Genomic DNA, 27,943 nt, shown 5'->3' with positions numbered 1-27,943 from the left:
CACTTTTATTTGTTGCCACAATTTTTATTAAGAATTATTTGATCTACTATTTATATCATTCCAGTTTTTAGCACAGCACTTTATATCTTGATTGGTTGTATCTGGAGTGGTTTTTGGTGAGCGTGGAATTTTTTAATTTTGGTATCACTATCCAGCTTTTTATAGCAGTAGGACATGCAGCTCTACCTAAACGGTTATTTATTATTGGATTTGCGCAGGTGCTCTTTATTATATGTGGAAGGATAACTTACGGCTCTGAAGGCTGATAGGTTATTCTCTGCATCTTCTTTAAGCTGAATCTCTTCTTGCAACCTGGGAGAAGGACAGGGATGGTAAGTGTTGGTCTGAACATACGCATATATCACATGACTCAATCCAACGCACATGCTCAATGTGGAAGCTTGGAAGCAATCATCTGACTCAGTTTAGGACCCCCTCCCACCCAAGGTTGACCTGCTAAGTATATCTACTGAATTCTGAAGGGTGCCACCACCCATATCACCATCATAATCTAGTGCTTTGGAAATTCCCAAGGGCCCATTCACTCCCTCATGTTCTGAAAAACAGTTGAAGCCCCTCACATATACCTAGTGAAGTAAATGGCTAAAATACACCTGGCTGAAACAAATCCTTCTACAAAAGGTTGTACCTGCTGTCTTCTCCTTTCTGCAGACCTTCAAGGTCCAGTTATTATAAAGGCCCGTACACACGTACCGATCGTCAGCGAACGATCGGCCGTCTTTTGTCCCTGGGCTGTCGGTGTCTGTTGAAAAGTGCAAAGACAGCACAAGAATTTTGTCCGCCGACTACAGCCGACTGCAGAAGTGATGTCATGTAATGGTTAACTTTCCCTGTGTTTTTTCTTTTCTGAGCATGCCCAGTCTTGCAAATCTGCGGTCTGTCGTCCGAATTCTGTACTGACTGGCGAACAATCGGCCGCTCTGGTGTCGGCATACAAAAATTTTCATGCTTGCAAGACAGACTCTTGTCGGCAGAATGTGCGCTGACGGCTGTCGGAGGCACCATACTAACAAGCATACAATCGGCAGATCTTTCGTCCGCCGACGTTTGTATGCCGACGATCGGTACGTGTGTACGGGCCTTTAAGCTTGTCTGAGCTCTCAGGAAAAACAGGCGGAGAACTAAAATTACACACTGCAGAGCTCAGTGAGGAGACCTCGGAGAGCTGATTGGAGAGAAGGGACACCCCTTCGCACAGCATACAGGAACAGAACTGTCAATCACAGGCTGTGTTTTGGAGCTCTGTCACCTCTTTTGCTTCTTGGTTTTAAGAAAACTTGTCAGAAGTGATTCATGCTGATAGCATGGAACGAGGCAGCAGACAAAAATTACTCTTAGTGCTCTGGGGACAAGTACACACACTATAGAGGGATATGCTTTGCTCGTATTTCATGTCTGAGGTTTACAACAACTTTAATGGTCACTGTACATTTTCTGAGTAATTGCGAATAGGCAGGTAAGTGTACTTTATTGCAGAAGTATCATAGCATGTATTTTTTCTGCAATAAAGACCCTACCTGATCACAACTTTTTTTTTTATTATTATTATTATTTATCTTTATCTTTATTTTGATTTCAATTGGATCTAAACCCAAACACAAAAATGTAATCTATTGCTGCGGACCAGCAGAATGTTTTCCCTTAATTTTCTCCTTCTGACCCTGCCAGTAACACAGGTCTTTGAAATGTAGCACTGCCCCCGTAGGGACTGCTAAATAACCACTCTGTGGGTCCCCCTGGTTACCAACACATAGCTATAGGCAACTGCAATTCTTACCAGTCGCGGCCCATCCATTGGGGGCACAGGGGCGCCGCCCCCCCATCCATGCGTCCGGCCCTCTAATCTACATGCAGGGCGCCGTATGCATGGATTCCAATGGGGTTTTTTTTTTTTGTAAGCACCTGATTAGAGCCAGAGGCTCTAATAGGCTTCAAAAAAGCCTATTGTGTGACAATAGCGAATGAATATTCACTATTGCCACACTGATTCTCCTCCCTGCCAATCAGGAAGCGGGTCCTGAAACCTGTTTCCCGATTGGCCGAAAGGAGAAGGCATGCTATTGGCCAAGAAGGGGGGAGGAGACGGCCGCCGAGAAGGGACATGAAGGAGCCTGATGGGGAAGCGACTGCCGCCTGTCATTCCGGAGGAACAAGGTATGTAAACTGACTAGCTGGCGGGCGAGAGATGTGGTGGTGCAGGCTGGAGTGATATGGGGGGGGGGGGGGGCAGGTCCGTCTGCGCCCCCCCCCCCAACTGATGGAGCACCAGCCGCCACTGATTATTACATTCCTCTTGGCTCTTCACTTCATTAAACAGTCTAGGGGTGTTTGGTTGTTTTTGTTGTTTATTTTGTGATGGGGATAGGAGAATGAAATAGTGGGATACTCCAATTTAACTATTCACAATGTCTAAGAACTTCTATCTTCTACTTCACTTGTAGATATGGAACAGCCAGGCAGTAAATTCATCCTGCCACTTTAGATGAATGGGGTTAAGTCTCTTGCTTTCTCTCAAGGCGACTTGATGGACAATATCTTATCTTATCTCCTTATGATACTCTCCCCAGCATCCTCTTTCTGCTGACACCCATCCATTGACTATCTTATGAGCAGGGGTGGCCCCCCTCAGGTCAGGCCCCTTGACACACGATACTCACGATACCGCAGTCCCAGGGTCTCCAGTGTCTCCCCCTCAGTCAGCTTCCCTGAACCTCTGGGTTCAGCTTCTCTCAATCACTCCTCCGGCCCTCAGCACAACCTCCTGTGACCGCATGGCACCTCTACAGAGGAGTAGGCAGCCGCCCCCTCCCTCTGAGACTCCGCTCTCCAACGAAAGACCTTGAGCACATGTTCCCCTGGCTTTTATGCAGTATCCCAACCTGCCTCTTGCCAATCATCAGGATTGTATCAAAGCCTATGCACCCATTCGTCAGGTTTCCTCCCACTGTCGAACATGCCTCCCTATTGGACCAGTGTAAAACACTCTCCAGACTGAATGAATCGCATACCGAGCACAATGAGCAGACCTCAGTAACAGATCCTGCTCTCTGGTAGGCAGAGAACAATATAGATTTACCTGCAGTCCCTCTGGTAAGCAGACAGAGCTTAAAAATATACTCTCTCACTATCACCTACCTAGGAGGGTGCTACAGGAAGATGAAAAATAACAGACTTACTGGTTGGATCTTAGGAAAAATCCTAAGAAAGAAAAACTAATGCAGCAACCACGTCTAAGAATTGGTAAGCTGCAATATTTGAAAATGTTTGTTTTGGGGTTTGAACACGGTTTAACCTCGGTGCTAATCCCAGTGCTGTACATTCTGCTAAATGTGATTTTTGTGAATTGTTATGCCATCCAAGGTCACATTCCCAGCAAAGATATGTCCAAGCCGTGGAAAAATTCTCAGAGCAGAAATACTATTTCCTGTGCTAATCATCTTCTGGAATTTTATAGAATGATGATTATATGTATGTAAGGGTGAGGATTCCTCCTGATATTGGTATTTCCGTGTAGATAAAACCTGGCAGTGCCTTATAACAGCGTTTATCAATCCTTTTTTTATTCACAGCACCCTTTGAGAATTTGCTAAATTTTGAGGCATCCCAGTCCAGGCCATACATGGGTCCAATTTTGAATGCGTTTTCTTTCGAAAATCAGAACTTTAGTGCATTTTGTGATCCAAAGGTGCAACCATTTATTTTAACCACTTTACCACCGGAGGATTTTCCTGCTAAAAGACCAGGGGTTATTTTGCGATTTTTTACTGCGTGACTTTAACGGACAATCGCGCGGTCGTGCGACGCTGTACCTAAACGAATTTCACGTCCTTTTTTTCCCACAAACAGAGCTTTCTTTTGGTGGTATTTGATCACCTGTGCGATTTTTTGATCACGCGCTATAAACAAAAAAAGAGCGTAATTTTTGCAAAAACAACAATATTTTTCACTTTTTTTTATATGAAATTCCCCCAAAAAAAAAAGTAAAAATCAAAATTTTTTTAAATTTTCGGCCAATTTGTTTTACGCTACCTATGTTTGGTAAAAAAAATCGCAAAAAGCGTATTTTGATTGGTTTGCGCAAAAGTTATCGCGTTTACTAACAAAGGGAAAGATTTTTGTCATTTTTGGTGTTTTTTTTTTTAACGAGTAATGGCGGCGATCTGCGATTTTTTTTGCGGTACTGCGACATTGCGGCGGACAGATCGGACCCTTGACTGAAATTTTTGACACTTTTGGGGGTACCAGTGACATTACTGCAGTAATCAGTGCTATATATATGCACTGTTACTGCAAAAATGACACTGGCAGGGAAGGGGTTAACAGTATTGGACAGGGAAGGGTTAAGTGTGTCCTAGGGGCGTGATTCTAACTGTGCAGGGACAGGTCTACTAGTGTAAAAACAAAGATCAACAGTTCTACTTAGTAGAACTGTTTGATCTTGACTTTTACACAGGGAGAACTGACAGGTGGCTTGTTTACACAAGCCGCTCTGTCTTTCTCCCGCTGTACCGGCGATCGTAGTGTGACCGGCGGACATCGGGTCCGCCAGTCACACTCCCGCACTCCTCCGTGAACGAGCCGAGGCGGGCGCGCGCCTCAGCGGGCGCGCGCCCGCCCGCTATTGGCTCTGGAAGGAGTGACAGGCGAGCGACGTAGACCTACGTCACTCTGCCTGGCCGGGGCCGACTGCCGCAGTAAATATACTGTGCGCAGTCGGCAAGCGGTTAAAATTTGACCAACAAAGCCTTCAATTTCACCACTGTTGCTACAGAAAAGAATATTTGTGGCCATGAATCTTCTTTTCTTTTCTTTCTGGGAATTTTGTTTTCTTGAGATCATGCACATTTATTTTTTCGATTTTGTTTCTCCCATAATTCTCCCATCATTGATTAGAAAATTGTTTGCTTTTGAAAAAATGTCCAACTCTTCTGCCCCATCATTTAAATTTGATGGCCGCACATGAATTGGCCATTGCTGCTGCCCGCTAATGGTGCGAAAATCGAATGAAAAGATTTTCTAAAGAAAATTCTTTCAGAATTCGACTCATGTATTGCCAGCTTTAGATGTCCCTGTCAGCCACATATTATTATTATTATAATACAGGACGTATATTGCGCTCTGCAGTTTATGCAGCGCTTTACAACTTGAGGGTAGACAGTACAACTACAATACAGTTTAATATAGGAGAAATCAGAGGGTCCTGCAAAAAAAATCGCAGATCGCCGCCATTACTCGTTAAAAAAAAAAAAACACCAAAAATGACAAAAATCTTTCCCGTAGTTAGTAAACGCAATAACTTTTGCGCAAACCAATCAAAATACGCTTTTTGTGATTTTTTTTACCAAACATATGTAGCATAAAACAAATTGGCCGAAAATGTTAAAAAATTTAGATTTTTACATTTTTTGGGGGGAATTTCATATAAAAAAAAGTGAAAAATATTGTTATTTTTGCAAAATTTACGCTCTTTTTTTGTTTATAGCGCATGATCAAAAAATCGCACAGGTGATCAAATACCACCAAAAGAAAGCTCTGTTTGTGGGAAAAAAAGGACGTGAAATTAGTTTAGGTATAGCGTCGCATGACCGCGCAATTGTCTGTTAAAGTCACGCAGTAAAAAATCGCAAAAAAAACCCTGGTCAGGAAGGGGGTAAAATCTTCCATGGTTTAAGTGGTTAAGGTGGGGGCCAGATAGGCTTTTCTGAAGAGAAGTGTTTCCAGGGATCTTCTAAAAGTGAACATAGTAGGAGATAGTCAGACAGATTGGGGTAGAGCAATGTTTCTCTCCAGGGCCGCTGATAGGGCAGTACAACCAGCCCTGTTGTACCGGGCCCGGGCTCCATCAGCTCTACAAGGGGCCCGGGCAGCATCACAGTAAATTTCTGCATGTTCAAAAAAAATCGTTTTTTCTAAACCTTTTCCTAATTTGTAATTTCTTGGGGGTGTAATTACATTTTCCTGGGCCCTATAATGACAGCAGAAGGGCCCAGGAAGTGAGTGCAGTGGCGGGACTTTTTTTCCATTTTCGGGTCGCATGTATACATAGGATTTAGTTCCATGGTGATTTGCTGCAATATAGTGCTGGCTGCTGCTGTCCACTGCTTTGCCTGGCGGAGGGATACAATAGTTCTCTGCTCAGCCCCGCCTCCCCTTACTCAAGTGCAGAGTGTGATCATGTACGGAGGCAGATTGCTCAGCAGCTGACAGGGAACAGCAGGAGGACAGCGTGGCTGGATTGGACACAGTGAGTGAAGAACAGAGGATAGAGTCCTCACTGTGTCCTATGATCTCAGCATAAAAATCACACAGGCTACAGGTGCCCTGTCACAGTGTCACATGAATGCTGGGGATGCTGACTTTAAGCTATGACTGTAGTGAGTGTTACTGCATAACAAAGTCAGCATCCCCAGCATCCATATGACACTGTGACAGGGCACCTGTAGCCTGTGTGATTTTCATGCTGCTGATCATAGGACACAGTGAGATGCTACTTTAAACTTGTGTTTGGGGGACAGTAAACATGTGCAGTCAAACCACTCCCCTTTAACCTCTTCCCGCCCATTGATGTATCAGTGTTCTGTCAGAATAGCGCTACCTATCAGATTCTGCTAGCAGAAGTGGCATTCGGAAAGAACAACTTACTGCGCATGCACCATGTGTTCCAACATGGCGACTATGCGTTCCAATAGGTTTCCTAATGTGACAGAACACCAAGCAGCAGCGGACATCTTCTTACACCCACGAAAGTCTGGAGTTTTACATTTATTTTAGCAGTAAACTCACCTTATATACTGAAATAGACTATTTCACCGCAGCCGAGTGGAACAGTCTATTTCACTATATAATCAGTTTGTCGCTGAGCAGTGCGGGGTGTACCAAGGTGGCCGTCACCACATTGGCCGCAGGTTTCTCGCTATATTTACTAGAATACAATAATAATACAAATGTAATACTGTGATTTATTCTATAAGGTCAGTTTACTGATAAAATAAATGTAAAATTGAAGACTTGTGTGGGTGTAAGAAGATGTCCACCGCTGCTTCGTGTCATTAAGAAAGCTATTGGTATGCATAGCGGCCATGTTGGAATGCATGACGCATGCGCAGTAAGTTGTTCTAGTCTGTATATTACTTCCGGTAGCAGAATCTGATAGGTAGCGCTATTCTGACAGAACACTGGCACGTCCCTGGATTGGAAGGGTGATATCTTGGTCATCCCTGCATCATAATAGCCCCAGCAACTTTGCACAAAGTAACATAATTAAAATAAAATGTAAAACCTTTTTAAAGCCCCCATTCCCCCTTGTTCATGAGTAATTGCAAACATGCATGTTGGTCCCGCACATATATACGTAAACGGTGACAAACCTGCATTTTGTTTTGAGGCGGGGCCAGGGATGGGGTTGAAGGGGGCCCCATCAGGTAGGCTGTACGGGGCCCCATCATTCCTAACAGCAGCCCTGTTTCTCTCTCCTGCTCTCTAGCTCCCCTGAAACCTCTTCTCATGCTCGCCTCCAGGACTTCTCCTGAGCCTCTCCCATCCTCTGGAATGCTCTTCCCCAATGTTTCTCAACTCCAGTCCTCAAGTACCCCCAACGGGTCATGTTTTCAGGATTTCCCTCCGATGAAACGGCTGTGGTATTTACTAAGGCAGTGAAACTGATCAAATCACCTGTCCAAAACAATGGAAAGCCTAAAAACATGACCTGTTTGGGGTACTCGAGGACTGGACTTGAAAAACATTGGGGAAGAGCATTCCAGAGAATGGGAGAGGCTCAGGAGAAGTCCTGGAGGCGAGCATGAGAAGAGGTTTCAGGGAAGCTAGAGAGCAGGAGGTCCTGGGAGGAACGAAGAGAATGATTTGGTTGGTATTTTGAGACCAGGTTAGTGATGTGGCTGGGGGCCAAGTTATGGTGGCTTTGTAAGTTATGGTTAGTATCTTCGGGTGAGTGGTAGCCAATGGAGGGATTGACAAAGAGGAGTAGCAGAAGCCGAGCAATTAGGTTAGTGAGCTTGGCAGTAATGTTCATGAAGGACTGAAGGGAAGATAGTCTATTTAAGGGTAAGCCAATGAGGAGGGAGTTGCAGTAATCGAGATGAGAGATGACCAGGGAGTGGATTAGAAGCTTTTTGGTGTCATTGGTTAGGAAGGGTCGTATATTGCCTACAGTCGCTTAAGCATTGTCTGCATATCGGACGGCTTCTTGATGGTGACAATGGTAGACCATACCTGTGCAATGTACATCAACACAGCCACTTGTAGCCTCCACTAGAAGGGCATGTAACAAGGTGACAACACAGACATACAATAAAAAGAGAGTTGTCACCCTATAACAGGAAGGATATTTATGGAAGGATCTCCAGGTATTTTTTTTTTTTGTAATGAAAGCTGCAGATTTAAAACGATTGAATGCAAGAATTAGACTAACCTTTTACTGATTGGGTTTAGATCTACTTTAATATGTTAGATGAGACAGAGGAGGCAGATGGTATCACTATCGCTAAAGACATATCCGCTACTGTTCTCCTATTATGGTGATGGCAGCTTCCTCCTTATGTTAGGAATGGGCATGAGCTCATCCTGCCGAATGTTTTATGTTCCTGGTGGGAAAATGTCCCCCGGCTGGCCATGTAGGGAGCACAGGCTGAGGGAGGTTTACATTGTGAGGACTCTGCTCTTCCTCACTGTCATGTTATGGAGCTCACAGGCCTGCAAATGATGGTGGTGTGACTGCGTGGTGCAAAGACTGGCCTGGCCTGTGGGGAGATGGAAGATTCGTGTCCCAGCTGCCGCTGTGAACAAGTGGTCAGTGACTCATTCTCTCTCCTGGGAGGAGGGAGTCATTTCATCCGCTCGGTGCTAATGTCAGAACTGGATCTGTCTCCCAGGATCACAGCCAGAAAAATGGTGTAAAGAAAACAGAACCAAAGCCTATAACAGGCATTACAATCCCTTGTATATTAGAAGGCTAATTGCTACTATGGGGGACAGGTACACTTGGTCGGTAGCTGTTTGGGATATTTACACTTGGTTGGTTACTATGGGTGATAGTTACACTGGGTTGGTTACTATGTGTGATAGTTACACTAGGTTGGTTACTATGGGTGATAGTTACACTGGGTTGGTTACGATGTGTCATAGTTACACTAGGTTGCTATGAGTAATAGTGACACTTGCTTGGTTGCTATGAGTGATACTGACACTTTATTGGTTGCTTTGGGTAATAGTTACACTTTGTTGGTTACTATGGGTGATAGTTACACTAAGTCAGTGCCATCTTAAGAGCATTAAAGGGCCCCGGGCAATGCAGTGCACTGGGGCCCCGCCTACACAATCACCCACGAGAATAAAAATGCAAATTATCGATAGGGCGATATTTATTGGTACAGCAGTGCCAGGCTAATGACAGCTTCCAAGTTCGGCGGCTGGGTCCGGGGAACACTCACACAGACGGGAGTCAGACTCTACTGTCCTGTGTGTGCCTGTTCCTGTGGAGGCGGACAGGCATTCCTGCATTTGTGGGCTCCCCCTTCACAGCCCAAATGGCCTGACAGCAGCGCAGGGCCGACGGGTGCTTGCTACCTGCTAAGTTTGGTGGCGGGATGCACATGGATATCGGGACTAATGCTTGGCTGGGGCTAAGTTGCTGGGCAGTTGGGGCCCTCTGGGCAAGTGGGGATCCCAGGCAATTGCCCAGCGTGCCCATTCAGTAAGATGGCCCTGCACTAGGTTGCTATGAGTAATAGTGACACTGCTGACCTTTAAATATTAGAACGTACCTGTCCAGGGTTCCTGCGATGTCGGCACACAAAGCTGATTTTCGTGTCAGCTCTCGGGTGCTGCCGCTGCCATTCAGGGTAAGGAAACCCGGCAGTGAAGCCTTTCAGCTGTGCTTTGTAATTGTCCCTGCGGAGGAGGAAAACGGAGGGGCACGGCGCTGTCTCCCGGAAGTCTGGAAAGGTACCTGTCAAAAACAGATACCCATTCTCCCCCCCTCCCCCCTGAAAGGGGCCAAATGTGGCACCGGAGGGGGGGGAGGAAGCATATAAGCAGAAGTTCCACTTTTGGGTGGAACTCTGCTTTAACTCAATACACCAGATCACCAAGGTCTAAATGAGTCGGTAAAGCAGAGTTCCACCCAAAAGTGGAACTTCTGCTTTAAGTGCTCCTGACATGCCACATTTGGCATGTTATTTTTTTTTTTTTAGGGGGGGACGGGTACTTAGATTTGAGCGGAAGTTCTCCCCTCCCCCTCCCTCCCTGCAATCTTCTGGGACACGTCACAGGTCCCAGAAGATTGCCTGGTCATTTACGACGCACAGCGCGACTCGCGCATACGCAGTGCATGCCCGGCTGTGAAGCCACAAGCTGTCACAGCCGGGTGCCCAAACTAGTGATGACGGCGCCGCCGAGAGGAGAGGTAGAGGAGCGAGCCTTTGGGCCTCACTGGATCGCGGGACAGGTGAATGTGTGTTTATTAATAGTCAGCAGATACACTTTTTGTAGCTGCTGACTTTTAATAAACACAAACAGCTGGAACTGCGCTTTATGTGGGGTACACATTATAAGAAAATCGGGCCAATGATCGTCGATTTTCCTCATTGTTTCACAGAAAGTCAGAACTAAGAACTAAGACAAAGGCATTTTTTTGTTGTTTCTGATCATGCTCAGTCTTTCCTTTCTGATTTTTCTTGTACGAAAATCATACGAAAACGGTACACATTAAGCAAAAATAGTTCCTTCTGTTTCGGTACGAGAAAAAATTTTGGAGTTTGTCCCTTCGGAAATTTTCGTTCGAAAAGTCGGAATCGGCTGTCAAAAGTTTTGTACACACTATCAGAAAATCAGAGAAAGATTTTCCGAAGGTGCTCAGCAATGGTTGCCTCCATACTTCTGTCATGTTTAGGTTGTCTTCTAACTGTCAGTGGAAAGGTACGAGGTCATTGTAGCCGTATTAGTGCACTTGCGACAGAGACAATTGAGTACTGTCCGTGATACTTTTTTTATTTGCACTAACATAAAATTTTTCAGGACAAGCTTTCGGGTTATGTCCACTTCTTCAAGATCCAAGCAGTACTCTACTGCTTGGATCTTGAAGAAGGGGACATACCCCGAAAGCATGTCCTGAAAAATTTTATGTTAGTGCAAAAAAAAAGAATTATCATGGACAGTACTCAATTGTCTCAGTGGAAAGGTACAAAATTGTTTTCTATAGCAACATCACTAAAGTTTTTTCTCTTTTTTTTCCTTGTGATCTGTTTTTTTATAATTCAGTCTTGAGGAGCCGCTTATATAGGAGTCTGGCAGGTCCAGCTGCTCTTTTTGTCCCAACTGGACATCCAGCCATAGAGATCTACACCTGTGTGTCCTCCCCAGTCCTGGTGACCCCATGGTGTGCAGAGCTCTCGGATTTCACCAACTGCTCCACCGTGTTGGTCTTCTCCATGTCCAGCTGGTAACAGATGTATAGTCAGGCAACCTGACAAAAACCAGCAAGTGTCAAGGGTTACATTACGCACAGGAGCTCTTATGTAAACTAGAAAAGTCAAGTGCACTGAGGCCGCTACTCACAAGGCCAGAAACCGGCCAAAGCCACATGCCAGAGGACAGGCAGGGATCCATTTCATACCCTAAAAGCCAAGAAAGTCCAGGGAAGAGAAAGCAAACTCCACTCCATTAACATTCAACACTGACAACTTTATTGATCCAGACAAATGGACACGGTATTCCTGCCAGGAACCTCCTTTTTTGACGCATTTGACCCACAGAGGTTTAGAGGAAGGGGTTCCAGGGTCACCTTGTCTGTTAGTTCAGATCAATAAAGTTGTCAGTTTTGAATTTTAATGGAGTGGTTGGCTTTTTCTTCCCTGCCACTAAGCTGCCGCAAAGCTTGAAAGCATTTGTTAAAATTCAGTCTTGGGTGGATGGTCATGTAAAGTACCAGTATATATGTTTATACTGTTTTTTTTTTTAACCCCCCCTCGAATCATAGTTCGTCATGTTGATCCTGCCAGTATAACTGTTATTGTTATTGTAGCGCTATTTTATTCACTCTTGGCGGCTACTGGGGTATGATGACGCCACCTGTGTAGTATTTAGGAGCAGAGTCTATATAATCTGTGTGATCAGGACAGGATTTATAGTAAGCGCCAGTGCCTCCACTCAATCAAGCAGAGAGAGAAGAGAGCACAGCAGCCATATTGACAAAGGGCAAAAACAAACACTGCATAACAGGAATACACACTTGAAAGATGGGCAAAGAAATGATCACATCACTACATTATACTTCCTGTGCTAACAAAAATCTGAATTTATTCATATGGTCCAAAGCAGTTTTAAAGCAGGACTAAACCCTCCTATCCTTTTCATCTAAAGAAGCTGCCATCTTGGCCTATGTTTGATCAGCAACTTCCATGATGCTGCACATGTGATCAGTTATGAGACCAGCCAATTGGTGGTTTGACAGTTTGGTTGACAGCCCATCCAATGTGACAGTTAGCATTTCCAGCAATATACAGTATCTCACAAAAGTGAGTACACCCCTCACAATTTTGTAAATATTTTATTCTATCTTTTCATGTGACAACACTGAAGAAATGACACTTTGCTACAATGTAAAGTAGTGAGTGTACAGTTTGTATAACAGTGTAAATTTGCTGTCCCCTCAAAATAACTCAACACAGCAATTCTAACCCGCTGGCAACAAAAGTGAGTACACCCCTAAGTAAAATGTCAAAATTGAAAAAAATTACAAAAATGTGAGGGGTGTACTCACTTATGTGAGATACTGTAACTGTTTTTTGAAACTGTTAAATCAATGGGTTTAGTTCCACTTTAAAGCCCCCATTATTTAGCCGTATTGATGCCCGTATAGGAAGCCAATGACACAATACATTTCTAAAAACTATGTCCCAAGCCACTTACTAGATAAATGTTTAAAAAAATCCAGTGGTTCCTTATTCCCAGTGTCTCTTTCCTGAACTTCTAGGAAAAAGGGAGGTGGGCAAAGGATTATGGGAGCAAACCTGGATCTACACATCCCATCATTCATAGGCCACATGCACACTGAATGTTTTTACAGCTGCTTCTAGGGGCATCTGGCGTTTTTTTTTTTCCTAACTCAAAATGCCCCTCCATGTTAGTCTGTGTGTCCATGCACACAGCGTTTAGTGGCAGGAGCTTTTAGAGGCCGGAAAAAAAAAAAACACTGCCAGTGCATCCAGGTTCAGCAGAGTTAGGGCAGAAAAACCACTGCACTCCGATGTAAATCAAAAATTGGAGTAAATTTATTCCACATCAAACAATAGGCAAACTGGAACAACACACTGTGGATGCAGGACACAAAGGCAGACGCGTTTCACGACTTAGAGATGTCGCTTACTCATTGCTTACACAACTGGTTTCTCTAAGTCGTGAAACGCGTCTGCCTTTGTGTCCTGCATCCACAGTGTGTTGTTCCAGTTTGCCTATTGTTTGATGTGGAATAAATTTACTCCAATTTTTGATTTACATCGGAGTGCGGTCATCTCTTTTTGCTTCATGTGATTCTGGATTGACGGATCCGACCGGAACCTGATACCTAGCCCACCTGGAGCGGTCTTTTCCCAATTGGATTTCAGCAGAAAAACCACTGGACACTACTAGAAGCTGCTAGAAGATGCTAAAAGCTGCTAAACAGGGCCATCTTTAATATCGATTTGACGCTGGGCAAACATGTTCTTGGGCCCTCCCAAATCCATTTATCAACTATTTGCGGGCAGTGCTGCCCCTTTTGCCCTGCCTTAAAGACAGCCCTGCTGCTAAACGTGCCCAAATGATAGTGCTTGAGCATAAAGTAATTTCAATAGCCAGAATAAAACTATTTCTGGCTAATGAAATGAATTGACACCCAAGAGCTTAAAGCCTTTAAAAACTCCTAAAAGCTTTAGACACTTTTATAAGCGTCAGGCAATTTTTCTGCAAAATCGCTGCTGGCTTTTAGGAGGTGTAAAAAAGCGCCCTGTGTGCATGAGGCCTTAGAGCCATTGATGCAAAGTGTGTGCGTACCCACAGCTGCCGGTCACTCCCCAATGCAGAGGAGTAGGCTCTACAGAGGGTTTCAAGATGTCTGTGCGAGTTGGCGCAGGGAGTAATGGCACATTGCGTTTGTAAGGGCGGCTCCAGGAAACCCTGCAAGGCAAGGGCATTGGCCCTTAGAACCAAAACAGAGAATAGGGATTTTTTAATAGTGCGTTATTAAAGCAGAGTTCCGTCTCCCCTCCAAAAATTAAAAGTCAGCAGCTACACATACTGTGGCTGCTGACTTTTAATATTAGGACACTTACCTGTCCTGGAGTCCAGTGATGTCAGCACCGTAGTCGATGTTTCCATCGGCTGTCGGGTGCTCCCACCAGCATTGCCGGTCAGGGAACCCGGCAGTGAAGCCATGCGGCTTCACGGGCGGGTCCCTACTGCGCATGCGCGAAGCGCGCTGCGCTTTAGGATTGGGTCGGCGGCGGAGGGTAGGAGGAGGGGTCCTCACTTCGCCGCGGCGGCGTTCCTGGAAGTGGGGAAGGGTACCTGTCAAAAAGAGGTACCCTTTCCCCCCTCCTTCCTGAAAGGTGCCAAATGTGGCACCTGAAGGGGGGGAGGAAGCAAATGAGCGGAAGTTCCACATTTGGGTGTAACTCCGCTTTAAGCTGCTGTACAGTATTAAAAAAGTTTAAAGTATTATCTCAAGTTGTCCCTTAATTTGTGTATCATTAACTATGTGTTCATTTAAGACTATCCTATAAACAGTGTGAGAACGCTGCAATGCAAAATGAATAGCCGTGTTACCCTATGGCCCCTTTTACATGGATCGGACAGCGGCTGCAACCCGCTTGCTCAGCAGGGGATCTCTCCGCTGATCCCCGCTGAGCAGACAGATGACAGGTCCGTGTGCGCTCCACCCATGCAGAGCGGACACAGACACAGCCCACTCTCCTCTATGAATGGCTGGATGTAAACAAAACGATTGTCTGTTTGCACCCGACTACGACCTGATCCGCTAGATGGAAGGGGTACGGATCCCCATCCGCATTTCTTTGGTGGATCAGATTGGATTGGATGTCCGTTTACACCAAACGCTCCATAGAGAAGAATGGAGGTTCCAATCGGGTCCACTTGAAAAACTGACAGGTGGACCCGATTGGAACGTCTGTGTTAAAGGGGCCTATAGCAGAAAAATAATGGATCTACTGGCAGGATCAACAGGTAATAAAGCTGTGCTCTGTACAAGAGGACTCAGAAAAAACAAAGACTGCTTTGTTACTGGTACTGACAGACCAAGTCATATACATTATTTTATATTTTGCCCATAGTCACTGGGACCTAAAGTGTGACAATCACAATAGTTTTATAAGCTAGGGTAATAATGCACCTGGTGCAGAATATTGTAATAACTAATCAGAATTGTCCTTTAATCAGTTTAGCAAAGTCAGAATGAAGAATCATGGCAGATTGATCGCTGCGTTCTGTCGCGTTCCATGTTTGCTGGTCCTTGTCCTTGCTGTAGGACAGTCACAGTATATATTTGACCTTCTGATATCCCAGATGAAATACAGCACATGGCATATTGGTATAAATAGTTGCCAGCTGTTCTGACACCAGATCACATTTGTTACTTGCTAATTGTAATGTCTCTGCTACGCTACTTTTGCTGCAAAGAGCCAGAGGTATTTATAGTGTCCAATGACCACTTCATGCACCAGCGATACGGAGAGGGAGAAGCAAAGTTCAGACAGAATGCAGTGTAATATTTCATTATCTTTTTCTTTCACAATATTTTTATTGAAAAAGAGTTTTCAGACAATAAAAATAGGGAACATACGACAGGTACATAAACTGACAATAAGGCTACGTTCACATGTTAGCGTAACGGACCGCAGGCAGAATCACCGCGGTTCTGCTCGCGATCCGGAAATCATTGCAAATCGCGGGACGCCTGTGTGTTGCCGTTGATTTCAGCCCTCCGTCTAAGTCTCTTTTCCTTACTCCAGGCCTTACTTTCTGCTCATTGTTTACACAAGGCCTACCTGACTGTTATGTAGAGGGTTTAGTTCACTGTTAGGCTACGTTCACATGTTAGCGTAGCGGATGATTCTGCCCGCGATCCGGAAATCATTGCAAATTGCGGGACGCCTGTGTGTTGCCGTTGATTTGCAATGGCACCCCAAATGCTGTGCGATGTTGCCGCTATTTCCGCCAGCCGAATCGCAGTAACATCGCGCAAACAAAATCGCGGGTTGCAAGACACCCCAAAGAAGCGCTTGTACCTTTTTTGGGCATCATGCAACCCACGATTTTGTTTGCGCGATTTTACCGCGATTCGGCAGGCAGAAATCACGGCAACATCACACAGCGTTTGGGGTGCCATTGCAAATCAACGGCAACGCACAGGCGTCCCGCGATTTGCAATGATTTCCGGATCGCGGGCAGAATCGCGGTGATTCTGCCCGCGATCCGCTACGCTAACATGTGAACGTAGCCTAACAGTGAACTAAACCCTCTACATAACAGTCAGGTAGGCTTTGTGTAAACAATGAGCAGAAAGTAAGGCCTGGAGTAGGGAAAAGAAACTTAGACGGAGGGCTGACTTGAAAGGGTTAAAAGGGGGCTTGGAGTGGTAGGAGTTTTCAGGAGGGTTTAAAGTAAATGGTAAGGGGACACTTACTGGATTGGTGGAGTGGAGGGAACAGGTGGGGCTTTAGGGTAAGGTGACCAGATTTTTAAAATTAAATCTGGGGACATATTTTTTTTTTTACTAATAATGGTGGCAATCAGCGACTTATAGCGGGACTGCAGAATTGTGGCAGACAAATCGGACACTATTACACTTTTGACACTTTGTGGGAACCAGTAACAGTAATACAGTGATCAGTGCTAGAAATATGCACTGTCACTGTATTAATGACACTGGCTGGGAAGGGGTTAACATCTAGGGCGATCAAAGGATTAAATGTGTGCCTAACAAGTGTTTTCTCACTGTGGGGGAGGTGTTTTTACTAAGGGAAGGCATAGGTCCCTGTCCCTGCTTTGTAGGAATACAGGATCAATGACTTTCATGCTGACAGAACGGCTATGCCTTGTTTACATAGCCTCACAGCCTCTCAAGTCTCACTCTCCGGGCCCCCGGCTACTACTGGGTGAGGAGCAGAGCTGAGTGGAGGAAGATCACTTCGCCGGGGAAGGCAAGAAGATAGGCAGGCAGGTGGCTGGTCGGGACTTGAGCCAAGGCAGAACAACATGAGAGTGGGAGCGGAATGGGCATGCACCTTTACTCCGACCAGCATATAATCATCAGAAAGGGGCACAGATAATGGCAAAGATATACTCCCCTAAGCTAGCAGGAGCGTGGTTGTGTGATTCAGAATTCTTTTTTTTAAACTCTGCACTGACTGTCTTTAAAATTCCCAGGCCCCTGTTTAAATCCAATCCGGGGACAAAACCGTGGATAGACTTCATCTGGGGACAGTGTCCTCTGTCCGAGGACTGTCCCCGGAAACCGGGAACGTCTGGTCACCCAACTTTAGGGGTCGACCAGTAGGAGGATCCTAGTGAGGTCTTCACTCAGGAGAGAGACAACCTCGAAACAACTTTCCACTCTCCCCCCCCCCCTTTTGGTAGTTATGTTCCTGGGCATTTTTGGGCTATTTCCCTTGGTGGCCTGTCATGGCAGCTGGTGGGGTACAAGGTCCTTGTATGTGCTTTATTTGATAAATCTAAATTGGTAGTGACTTGGGTTCGGCTCCCCTGTGGTTTGCTTGGGTTATATCTGTTAATAGTGGTGTTGTCTTTGAATCGTTTTTTTGCAGCTGGAGACCTAAATTTGGTTAAGCAGGTACGTGAAGTAGTGGGGCCTACAAGGACCCTGGGGCTCCAAATTTCAGAATGTACTAACTGTTGCTTGTATGATTTGTAAATGTTATTTATACAATTTGGTTTAATAACAGGTTGCTTTGGCCATTAAACTCCAGGGTTGGTGTCCTGTGTGTTATTTGGGTAAAGAAATAAGGGGGAGTGTTGTTCAAGTCATAGAAACAAAATCATCTTTTATACCCTAGTCAAGCCGTTCCAGAGATAAAGTATCAATGAAATAGTTTGCTCCATAGGCGATGAAACAAGATAGCACACATGCAAAAGAGATATACCCTAAAAAGATGTAGATATTAACCAGAATGATGGTCAGACCAGCACCAGGAGTCAACCTGCACTCCATATATAGTTACATAGTAGGTAAGGTTGAATAAAGACAATAGTCCATCCAGTTCAACCTGTGTAGATGTGTGTGTCGGTGTCGATAATCATTTCCCATATCCCTGTATGTTGTGTTCACTAAGATGCACAACCAAGAGTCTTTTAAAAATATCAAAACTCCTTGCTGACACCACTAATTGTGGAAGAGAGTTCCACATCCTTTTTGCCCTGCCAGTGAAAAATCCCCTAAGCAGTTTAAGGTTTAACTGCTTCTCCTCCAATCTCATTGTGTGGCCCCGTGTGATCTTACACTCCCTGAGACTGAAACGTTTTCTTCATATGCTGGGATCACCATTGAGCTATTTGTATATTGCTATCATATCTTCTCTTAATCGTCTCTTCTCCAGGAAGAATACATTTAGTGCTTGTAGTTGTTCCTCTTAATTGAAGTCCTCTATTAAATAAATAATCCTTATTAATTTTGTTGCCCTTTTCTGTACTTGCTCCAGCACATTCTTCCTGAGGACTGGTGACTAGAACTGGATGGAAAACTCCAGATGTGGCCAGACCAAATATTGATAAAGTGGCAGGATTATAATTTTATCTCTGGAGTCAATTCCCTTTTTTTATGCAAGCTAATAGTCTGCTGGCTTTGCTTGCTTGACATTGCATGCTATTGTTCAGTCTGTCTTCTACCAACACCTCCAAATCTTTCTCTATCCTTGATTCCCCCAGAGGTTCTCCCCCTAGTGAGCAGTTTGCATTTATGTTTTTTTTCCCCCAAGTGCATCACTTTACATTTCTCAACATTTAACCTCATTTGCCATGTAGTTGCCCGCTCCATTATCTTATTCAGGTCTTCCTTTTAAAATTTCTATATCCAGATGTGAAGTTATTGTCCTGCTTATTTTTGTGTCGTCTGCAAAAACTGGGATTGACCAATTTAACACCGACCTCGATATCATCTATGAATAAATTAAACAGAATTGGACCCAAAACTTAAGGCCAAAAGGGGAACATACAAACTCCAGTTAGGTAGAACTTAATTCTTTACAGGTGCATTTTTCTCTGCTAATAGTAGGAGATTTATGAAGGAGAAGAAGCCCAGGCTGTGTAAATGGACTTTTCATTTTACTGCAAAATTCACTTTAAGTTTTATTAGGCTGAATTAAATGTCAAACTGTAGTGAGTTGAGTCAAAAACATAAAAAAAAAGCCGATGGTTTGGAGTGTGTGCAAGTAACTATGGGAAATAATTCTGAGCTGTTTGGGACTTTCCCTAAAGTGGTTCTAAAGGCAGAAGGTTTTTTTTTATATTAATAATATTCTATGCATTACGATAAAACAACTGTGTGCATTGTCCCTGCTGAAGGCCACATCCATCTTCGGCCGTCTTCCTTCAGTGTCTGCAAAGTCTGGCTGTGTTACTGGCCGGAGCTGCGTGACGTCACTGCTACGCATGGGCGCGGGAGCCGCCAGTCACGGCACATGGCTCTGAAGGAACGTCACGGGCGTCCGTTTCTTCAGAGCGCATGCGCCAATGACGTCATCGGCTGCATGCAATGTAAATATCTACTAAACGGCGCAAGTTTAGGAGATATTTACAGTACCTATAGGTAAGCCTTAACCTCCCTGGCGGTATGATTATGTCTGGAATTACATACCAAAAGCGGTACAATTCTTTTCATGGAAATTTGGCGTTATGTATTATAGGCCTACAATTCTTAGTAATTACTGACTTAAACCTGACCAAAACAAGACTCTAGTAGACATCCCAGATGTGATAAATTTGAAACACAAACGCATGAATTATAATCAAATCAATAATATTATTTTATTATTTAATATATAATATATATAATAAAATTATATTATTGATTAGATTATAATTCATGCATTATATATTATATACAGTAAAACCTTGGATTGCGAGCATAATTCGTTCCGGAAACATGGTTGTAATCCAAAGCACTCTTATATCAAAGCGGATTTCCCCATAAGAAATAATGGAAACTCAGATGATTCGTTCCACAACCGTTTATTCATAAGTCAATGTGTAACCATAAAATGTCCATCCACAAATGGCAGCCTCCACAAGGAGATTAGAAGCAAAATCCAGCAGGAGCTACAGAGTATAAAAGAGAAGAGAAGCGCCTCTAAGTGTAGCAATATGGTTACATTTAATGAGGATTCAACATTTAGCAACTCACATGGTTGATGATTAAAACAGGCACGTCTAAGTATGCAGGCATCGGGAGTAAAGGTGCCACATAGATCATCCTCTGCACCGCCGGCTCTTACCACTGTCAGTCTACAGTCGTGACTGGGAAGACTACCCTGCGGTAGAGCGATCTGAAAGCGAGGCTTGAATCGCTCGTGGAGCGCAGTGTGGAAGGGATGACATCGAGGACAGTGCAGAGAACAGTCTATGTGAACAGCTTTACCCTGGATACCTGCATACTTAGATGTGCCTGTTTTAATCATCAACCATGTGAGTTGCTATATGTTGTTCCTTCATTAAATGTAACTATATTGCTACACTTAGAGGCGGCTCTCTTCTCTTTTATACCCAGTTGTGACGTGACGCTACTTGTATATCAAGACATTGCTTGTATATCAAGTCAAAATTTATAAAAAAAATTTGCTTGTCTTGCAAAGCGCTCTCAAACCAAGTTACTCTCAATCCAAGGTTTTACTGTATAGATATGTGTGTGTGTGTGTGTGTGTGTGTGTATATATATATATATATATATATATATATATATATATACACACACATATATATATATAATATATAACGCATGAATTATAATTGAATCAATAATATAATTTTGCATATATATATATATATATATATATATATATATATATATATATAATATAATATAAAGTGTGTTTTGTGTAACGTTTTTTTTTTTTTTTTGAATTTCCCTCCCTAGTTCCGCTCCCATGCAGCATTGCTGCTGCAGGGAACGGAACTAGGAAGTGATCGTACCGACGGAGGGACGGAGGAGCGGCGGGACTCTCGGCTGGCGGTCGCAGCAATGAGAGATCATCGCTGGATCGCCAGGATAAGGTAAGAGAACACCACTACGCTCTCTGCAATCCACCCCGAGCGTGACTCGGGGTTACCGCTCCTGCAATGAAAAATCAACCCCGAGTCACGTTCGGGATTACCGCTAAGGCGGTTAATACAGGCTTACCTATAGGGAAAAGGTGGGTTTACAACCACTTTAACACTTATCAATAGCTATGTAATGCAAGAACTTACTTAAAGTAGAACTATAGGCAAATTATTATTTTTTTTTTTTTCAATTTGGATAGAGCAAGGGAGGGTTATAACCAGTGTCAGGTTTTTTTTTTTTCGCCATATGTGTCCCATTGCGGAGATTTCCCTTCACTTAACCAAACCAAACAGGAAGTGAGGGGAAATCCCTCCAAACTAAGGGGATTCCTTGGGGACCCCCAGGTCACCAGAACTAATGTACCCTTTGGAAGATTTCCTTTCTATTACTTTTCTGGGGGACCACTCAAAATTTGGGATTTTCTTTTACTTTCACTTTTAATGATATGGTAAACAGAAACATTTTTGCCATAATGATGCATCGATAGGTACAGTGCACTGATGAGAGGTTCAATTTTATGCAGCTTCTATGCTGCTGTTTGGCTAATCAGAGTGGTTTGGAACCCTGGTGCCAAACCTGTGGCCCCCGAGGGAAATTCTGACCTTCGGCACCTATTGGGGGAACCTGCAAACTAGTGATCGACCGATGTCGGTTTTTCGTTGCCGATACCAATACTTTGGCGAATGCATATCGGTATCGGCTGATATTGGCTGAAATTTTCGTACATTTAAAATTTTTATTTAATTTTTAGCACTTGACAGGTACTCTTGTGGAGGGATCTGGGGGCCTAAAAGACCCCAAACCCCTCCTCTGCACTTAAAAGCATTCAAAACGCCAAGTTTGGCTGTTTTGAATGCTGTAATTTTTTTGAATCTGGCGCCGAGTACCCGGAAAGGATGTCATGACATCACTTCCGGGTCTTACATGGAGACCCGATCAGAGCCGAATGCGGCTTTGATTGGGTCTTTGGCAGCCGTGCAGGCTGGTTGTCCAGGTCTCCCGGTGGGACGGGAGACCTGGGCGAGCCGCGGAAGGCGGCGGGAGGGGGGTGACGTCCCCTCCCGCTCCTTGTAATGACAGCTGAGTTGATTCTCAGCCGCATCGGTTGTCATTACAAGACAGCCGACCATCGGCTATGGACGCCGGTAACGGGGAGATGCCTCTAGCTGCAGGCATCACTCCGGTACATGCACTTTCCCGAAATATCGTTAAGCTCAGGGGCCGATTCCAATATATCGGGGAAAGTGCATATCGTCTTTGCCGATAATCGGGCGATACCTACTGCAAACCATAGTAAATCATCTCATGTTGCATGCCTGCAGTCTCTAAATCCTTTATGTAGCATTGCATTCACAGAATATTATGTGTGGCCCTTCGGTTATGTCCAGGGAACTTGAGGCCCCCTATATCAATTTACTTGGTCTTCAAAGCACTAAAGCAATTGTGTTAGCATGACAACCAGGCAGCTAGAAGTTTTGAAAGGAGAGCAATGACAAGCCTTATAGTCCAAGTATGACAGGTGCAGGGAGTGTGAAATCTTCATAGGTGTACAGCACATGCAAGGACCTGGACAGTAGGATTTTTCAAGTGGTTGTGTGGTGGCCAACATTTTGCTGCATAGGGGACAGGTGGGTATAATGGAGGCTTTGGGTCCTTTAAAACCTTTGGTGAATTTACACTTTAGGCCTATCCAATTGCTTGTATGGCTTTCATCTGTGCACAGTTACTACTCACATTTCCACAGTTGTGAGACTCACATATACATCTCATCGCCTCACTGTCATGTTACGAAAGCAGAGGTGACATTTAGGCCTTAAATGTCACCTCTGCATGTGTAACGTGACAGTCAGGCGATGAGATGTATATGTGAGTCTCACAAATGTGGAAATGTGAGTAGCCACTCTGCACAGATGAAAGCCATACAAGCAATGGGACATGCTTGAAGTATAAATACACCAAAGGTTCTGTAGGGCAGTGGTCCTCAAATCCGGTCCTCGGGGCCCACTAACAGGCCAGATTTTAACCTTACCTTGGGGAGATGCAGACTAGAATACTGCAATCAATGAGCAGCAAATGAGATCACCTATGATGTAATTTAGTTATCTTGCAAACCTGGCCTGTTAGTGGGCCCCGAGGACCGGAGTTGAGGACCACTGCTGTAGGGCCCAGAGCCCACCTTCTTTTTTTGTTTTTTTTTTTTATTTCAACTTTATTTACTTTCAGAGATTATAATAGAAAACAGAGCCTATTGGACATACCCAGACTTGCCAATAACCAATACACATAGAAACATGAGCAACCCAACTATTCTAGCACCAGCTCCGCAGCATGTCCACACACTCCTCGACCCCTTGGGGCCTGGTGTTGGGCATTTTTCTTTGTCTAGTTTTTCCATTCCTCTCCTCCATAGGACAAAGCCAAAGATACCTAAATGTATGTAATCTCTTTACAATACCCCACCAGGTTTACAACCTCTTTAAGGGGGGAAATCTTCTGGTCCAGAAGTGGTTAATTGTCATTCCATTCTATGAAGCAATAATATCATGGCATATAAACTTCAGCAGTTATTTTTGCAGAAGGTTAACTCTATCGTAATAGATCTGTAATGCCACCCCATGTAAGTGTATAAATATGTACACTAGACAACTGAATAGGTTAGTTATAAAATCAGTTCTGCTGGAGATTATAGAGGGATGATCTATGAAAACTGAAGGCAACAAACATAAATGTTACTTGTAGCTATCAATCATGTTTGTAATTGTCTACCTGCACTGAGAAATAGGAAATATAAACTATTTGCCATACTTAATGCAGCAACTTGTAAAACCGATCCACAGGGAGAAAATCTATAAATCTTGAAGATATTGAAGTGTCACATACAGCAGTAGATTACATGCTCAGAGGTCATGGTTATCCTAGCAGAGTGTCCTAGGAGGGGCAGAATCCCCAGTAACAGGGACGGGTCACGGACAGGAAGTCAAAGACACCGATGGAAGCATCCTCTCCCACATTCCTGGAAGGATGAACCCCTTATATGGCAAGCACAGGGATTATGGATTATAGGGGAGGGGGAAATGTAAAATACAGTGTCTGCTTGGGGGAGAGCAGAGGTTAATAAGGCTACACCAGGGGTAAGTTTAGCCCTTCATTACTTCCAATTAAAAAAATTATACATAAATATATTGGCTTATAAAGGTCACCGTTTTTTTTTTTTTTTTTTTGGATAAAGTAAGGGAGAGGTATAACCCCTGTCAGTTTTACTTTTTCCATCTGTGTCCCACTGCAGAGATTTCCCTTCACTTCCTGTCCTATAAATAGTCAAACAGGAAGTGAGAGGAAATCCCTGCAAATTAAGGGAATTCCTTTGGGTCCCCCAGTTCACCAGAACTAGTGTCCCCATTGGAAGGTTTCCCCTCTATTACTTTTCTGGGGACAAACCAAAATTTGGAATTTTCTTTTACTCTCAATGATAATGGTAAACAGGACAAATAGAGAGGGAGGATCTACCTAAAGGGGGCACAGACAGCAATAAAAAACTGACAGGGGTTCTAAACCCTCTCCACTCCATCCAAAACTAAAAAAAATGTTTTGCCTTTAGTTATACTTTCTGTGCCATGCTGTTCCTTGGTCCTAACTTTCCTCCCTATCTAACTACCCTTTATCTATATGCTCCCTGTACCCTGCTGTTCCTTGGTCCTTACTTTCCTCCCTATCTGACTACCCTTTATCTATTCACTCCCTGTACCCTGCTGTTCCTTGGTCCTTACTTTCCTTCCTATCTGACTACACTTTATCTATATGCTCCCTGTACCCTGCTGTTCATTGGTCCTTACTTTCCTCCCTATCTGACTACCCTTTATCTATTCACTCCCTGTACCCTGCTGTTCCTTGGTCCTTACTTTCCTCCCTATCTGACCACCCTTTATCTATATGCTCCCTGTACCCTGCTGTTCCTTGGTCCTTACTTTCCTCCCTATCTGACCACCCTTTATCTATATGCTCCCTGTACCCTGCTGTTCCTTGGTCCTTACTTTCCTTCCCATCTGACCACCCTTTATCTATATGCTCCCTGTACCCTGCTGTTCTTTGGTCCTTACTTTCCTCCCTATCTAACTACTCTTTATCTATTTACTCCCTGTACCCTGCTGTTTCTTGGTCCTTACTTTTCTCCCTAGCCGACTACCCTTTACTTTAAAAAATATAGAGATTTACCTATAGTCCACCCCACCCTTCTGCTATTCTCATTGTCCATCTCTCCTTTTACTGTGTTACTCACTTACCTCTGTTTCAGTTTCTGCAGGTCATCGGCCAAGTTGTCCCTTTCTACTTCTACTCGTGACTGTTGACTGGTGACGATGTCTACCTGGCGTCGCAGCTCCCTCATCTCTTCCTCATACAGCTCGCTGATCCTGGTTGGTTCCTTGCCCTTGATTCGGTTCACTTCGGCCACCAGGATGGCATTCTGCTGCTCGAGGTAGCGTACTTTTTCGATGTAGTTGGCAAACCTGTCGTTCAGCTCTTGCAGTTCCACCTTCTCATTGGTGCGAGTATGCAGGAACTCTTGGTTCATGGCATCGGCAAGACTGAAGTCGAGCACATCTGTGGCATAGCTCCGTACCGGGGTAATCCGTGATGCTCTGAAGCTGGATAGGCTAGGGACAGCCGCTGAACGGGAAACCTGGTAGACCCTAGAGCTCACCGAGCTGGCTGAACCTCCTTTGGACGCAAAGGAGGCCCTGCTGTATGTTGGTGTAGCCCCACCGAAGGTGCGGCGGTAGGAAGACACCCGCTGGTTGGATGAATAGGACTGGCTCATGGTTGCTCTTTTAGCTTTGGATGCGGAGAGCCTGGAGGTTTGGCTCTGGAGGGATGAGGATCCTGGAAGTAGTGTGAATTGACAAGAGCGAGAGCGCTGATACTTGTCTATTTGTATGTCCTGGCCGGTGATGTCAGATACCTCCCCTCTGTGACAAGCCCAACTCCTGTCATGAAACTCTCTCCTGCCCCCTCCATCCCATGCATCCCACTCGTACGCCAGTAAGGATCATGTGCAATTGTCTCTTGAACAGCTGCAAAGTGTCTCTGGGACAAGGAACAGTTTAGAGCTGAGGATGAAGGAATCAAAGTTTGGCAGAGTCCAAAAAATGACTTTCGCTTTTACTTACCCTCCATAAAGTCACATAACTGACTTTTTTTCTCATGGGAATCATAAATATACTTCCTAAACTTGCATATTAACTAAGGACCTGAAGAAAGAGGAGGAAGCGCAATATGTGCTGTGAGTTGCAGCGTGAAGTTTGAAATATCAGCTTGCATTCTTCGGCCAATGTCCTCTAACGGGAAGGAACCTATTTAACCACTTGCTGACACTTCTCACATACTGTACGGGTAAAAATCAGCAAATTTTATGCTGTTGCAATTTTTAATGTCACACGATACTTGCGCAGTGGTTTTTCAAATGCAATTTCTTTGGAAAAAATACACTTTAATGAATTTTAGAGAAATTAAGAATTTCTTTATAGTAGAGTAATTTTAACCACTTAAGCCCCAGCCCTATTTCGGACACTTTTTGTTTACAAGTTAAAACCAGTATTTTTTCCTAGAAAACTACTTAGAACCCCCAAACATTATATATATATTTTAGCAAAGACTCTGGAGAATAAAATGTTTTTGTCACGTGGTATTTGCGCAGCGGTCTTTAAAACGCCATTTTTTTGGAAAAAATTTGAAAAATCAAATTTTACTGCATTTAAAAAATACTAAACAGTAAAGTTAGCCCATTTTTTTTATATATTGTGAAAGATGATGTCACGCCGAGTAAATAGATACCCAACATGTTACAGTTTAAAATTGCGCCCCCCCCGTGGGATGGCGACAAACTACGGTCAATAGAGATCTCAATCTGCGACGCTTTAAATTTATTTAACGGTTACCAGTTTAGAGTTGGAGTGTAGCTCTTTTTTTCAAATTATTGCCCACGCTCTGGCGATCGCGGCGATACCTCACATGTGTGGTTTGAACAGCGATTTCATTCGCAGCTCGACTTGCATATACGTTTTTTTTTTTGTGCGCGAGCTAACGGTGACGGGGCGGCTAAATTTTTTTTTTTTTTTTCCTATTTATTTTTCTTTTTTTTTAACTTTATTACAGGTTTTTAAAAAAAAAAATCTGATCACTTTTATTGCTGTCACAAGCAATGTAACACATCCCTTGTGACACCAATATGTAGTGACAGGTACACTTTATGGAGGGATCGAGGGTCAAAAAGACCCCAAACTCCTCCACTACACTTCCCTGTATGCAAAACGCCAAAAACTGCATTTTTGCATACAGCCGTTTTTCAAATCTGCAGCCTTTTGCAGCACAGTAACCCGGAAGTGACGTCATGGACGCCGCCTCCGGGTTACGTCATCGGAGACCCGATCGATGCCGTTTCCGGCATTCATCGGGACTCCATCTGGCCGGCGGACGCGCCGGCTGGGTGCTCGGGGCTCCCGGTGGGACGGGAGCCCCGAGCAAAGCCACGGAAGGCGGCGGGAGGGGGGGACGTCCCCTCCCGCTCACCCGGGTAACGATCGAGCG

General features: G+C 44.2%; 1 protein-coding gene across 1 annotated transcript in view; it reads right to left on the bottom strand.

Moving 5' to 3' along the window:
- The window catches only part of DES (desmin), a 56,953-nt gene extending 30,682 nt beyond the window's left edge, over nt 1-26,271 (bottom strand). Inside the window, exons 1-2 of the mRNA XM_082262062.1 lie at nt 25,642-26,271; nt 252-312 (exon numbers count right to left, since the gene is read on the bottom strand). Of these exons, the coding sequence (XP_082118188.1) occupies nt 252-312; nt 25,642-26,177 (597 nt within the window). The 5' untranslated portion in view covers nt 26,178-26,271. The remainder of the gene's footprint in view (nt 1-251; nt 313-25,641) is intronic.
- Nucleotides 26,272-27,943: the final 1,672 nt, after the last annotated feature.

The sequence above is a fragment of the Pelophylax lessonae genome, assembly GCF_965119305.1.
Source record: "Pelophylax lessonae genome assembly, chromosome: 6".
Classification (NCBI taxonomy): Eukaryota; Metazoa; Chordata; class Amphibia; order Anura; family Ranidae; genus Pelophylax; species Pelophylax lessonae.
Note: the sequence above shows the minus strand (reverse complement) of the source record. Positions and strands in the feature narration are given on the sequence as shown.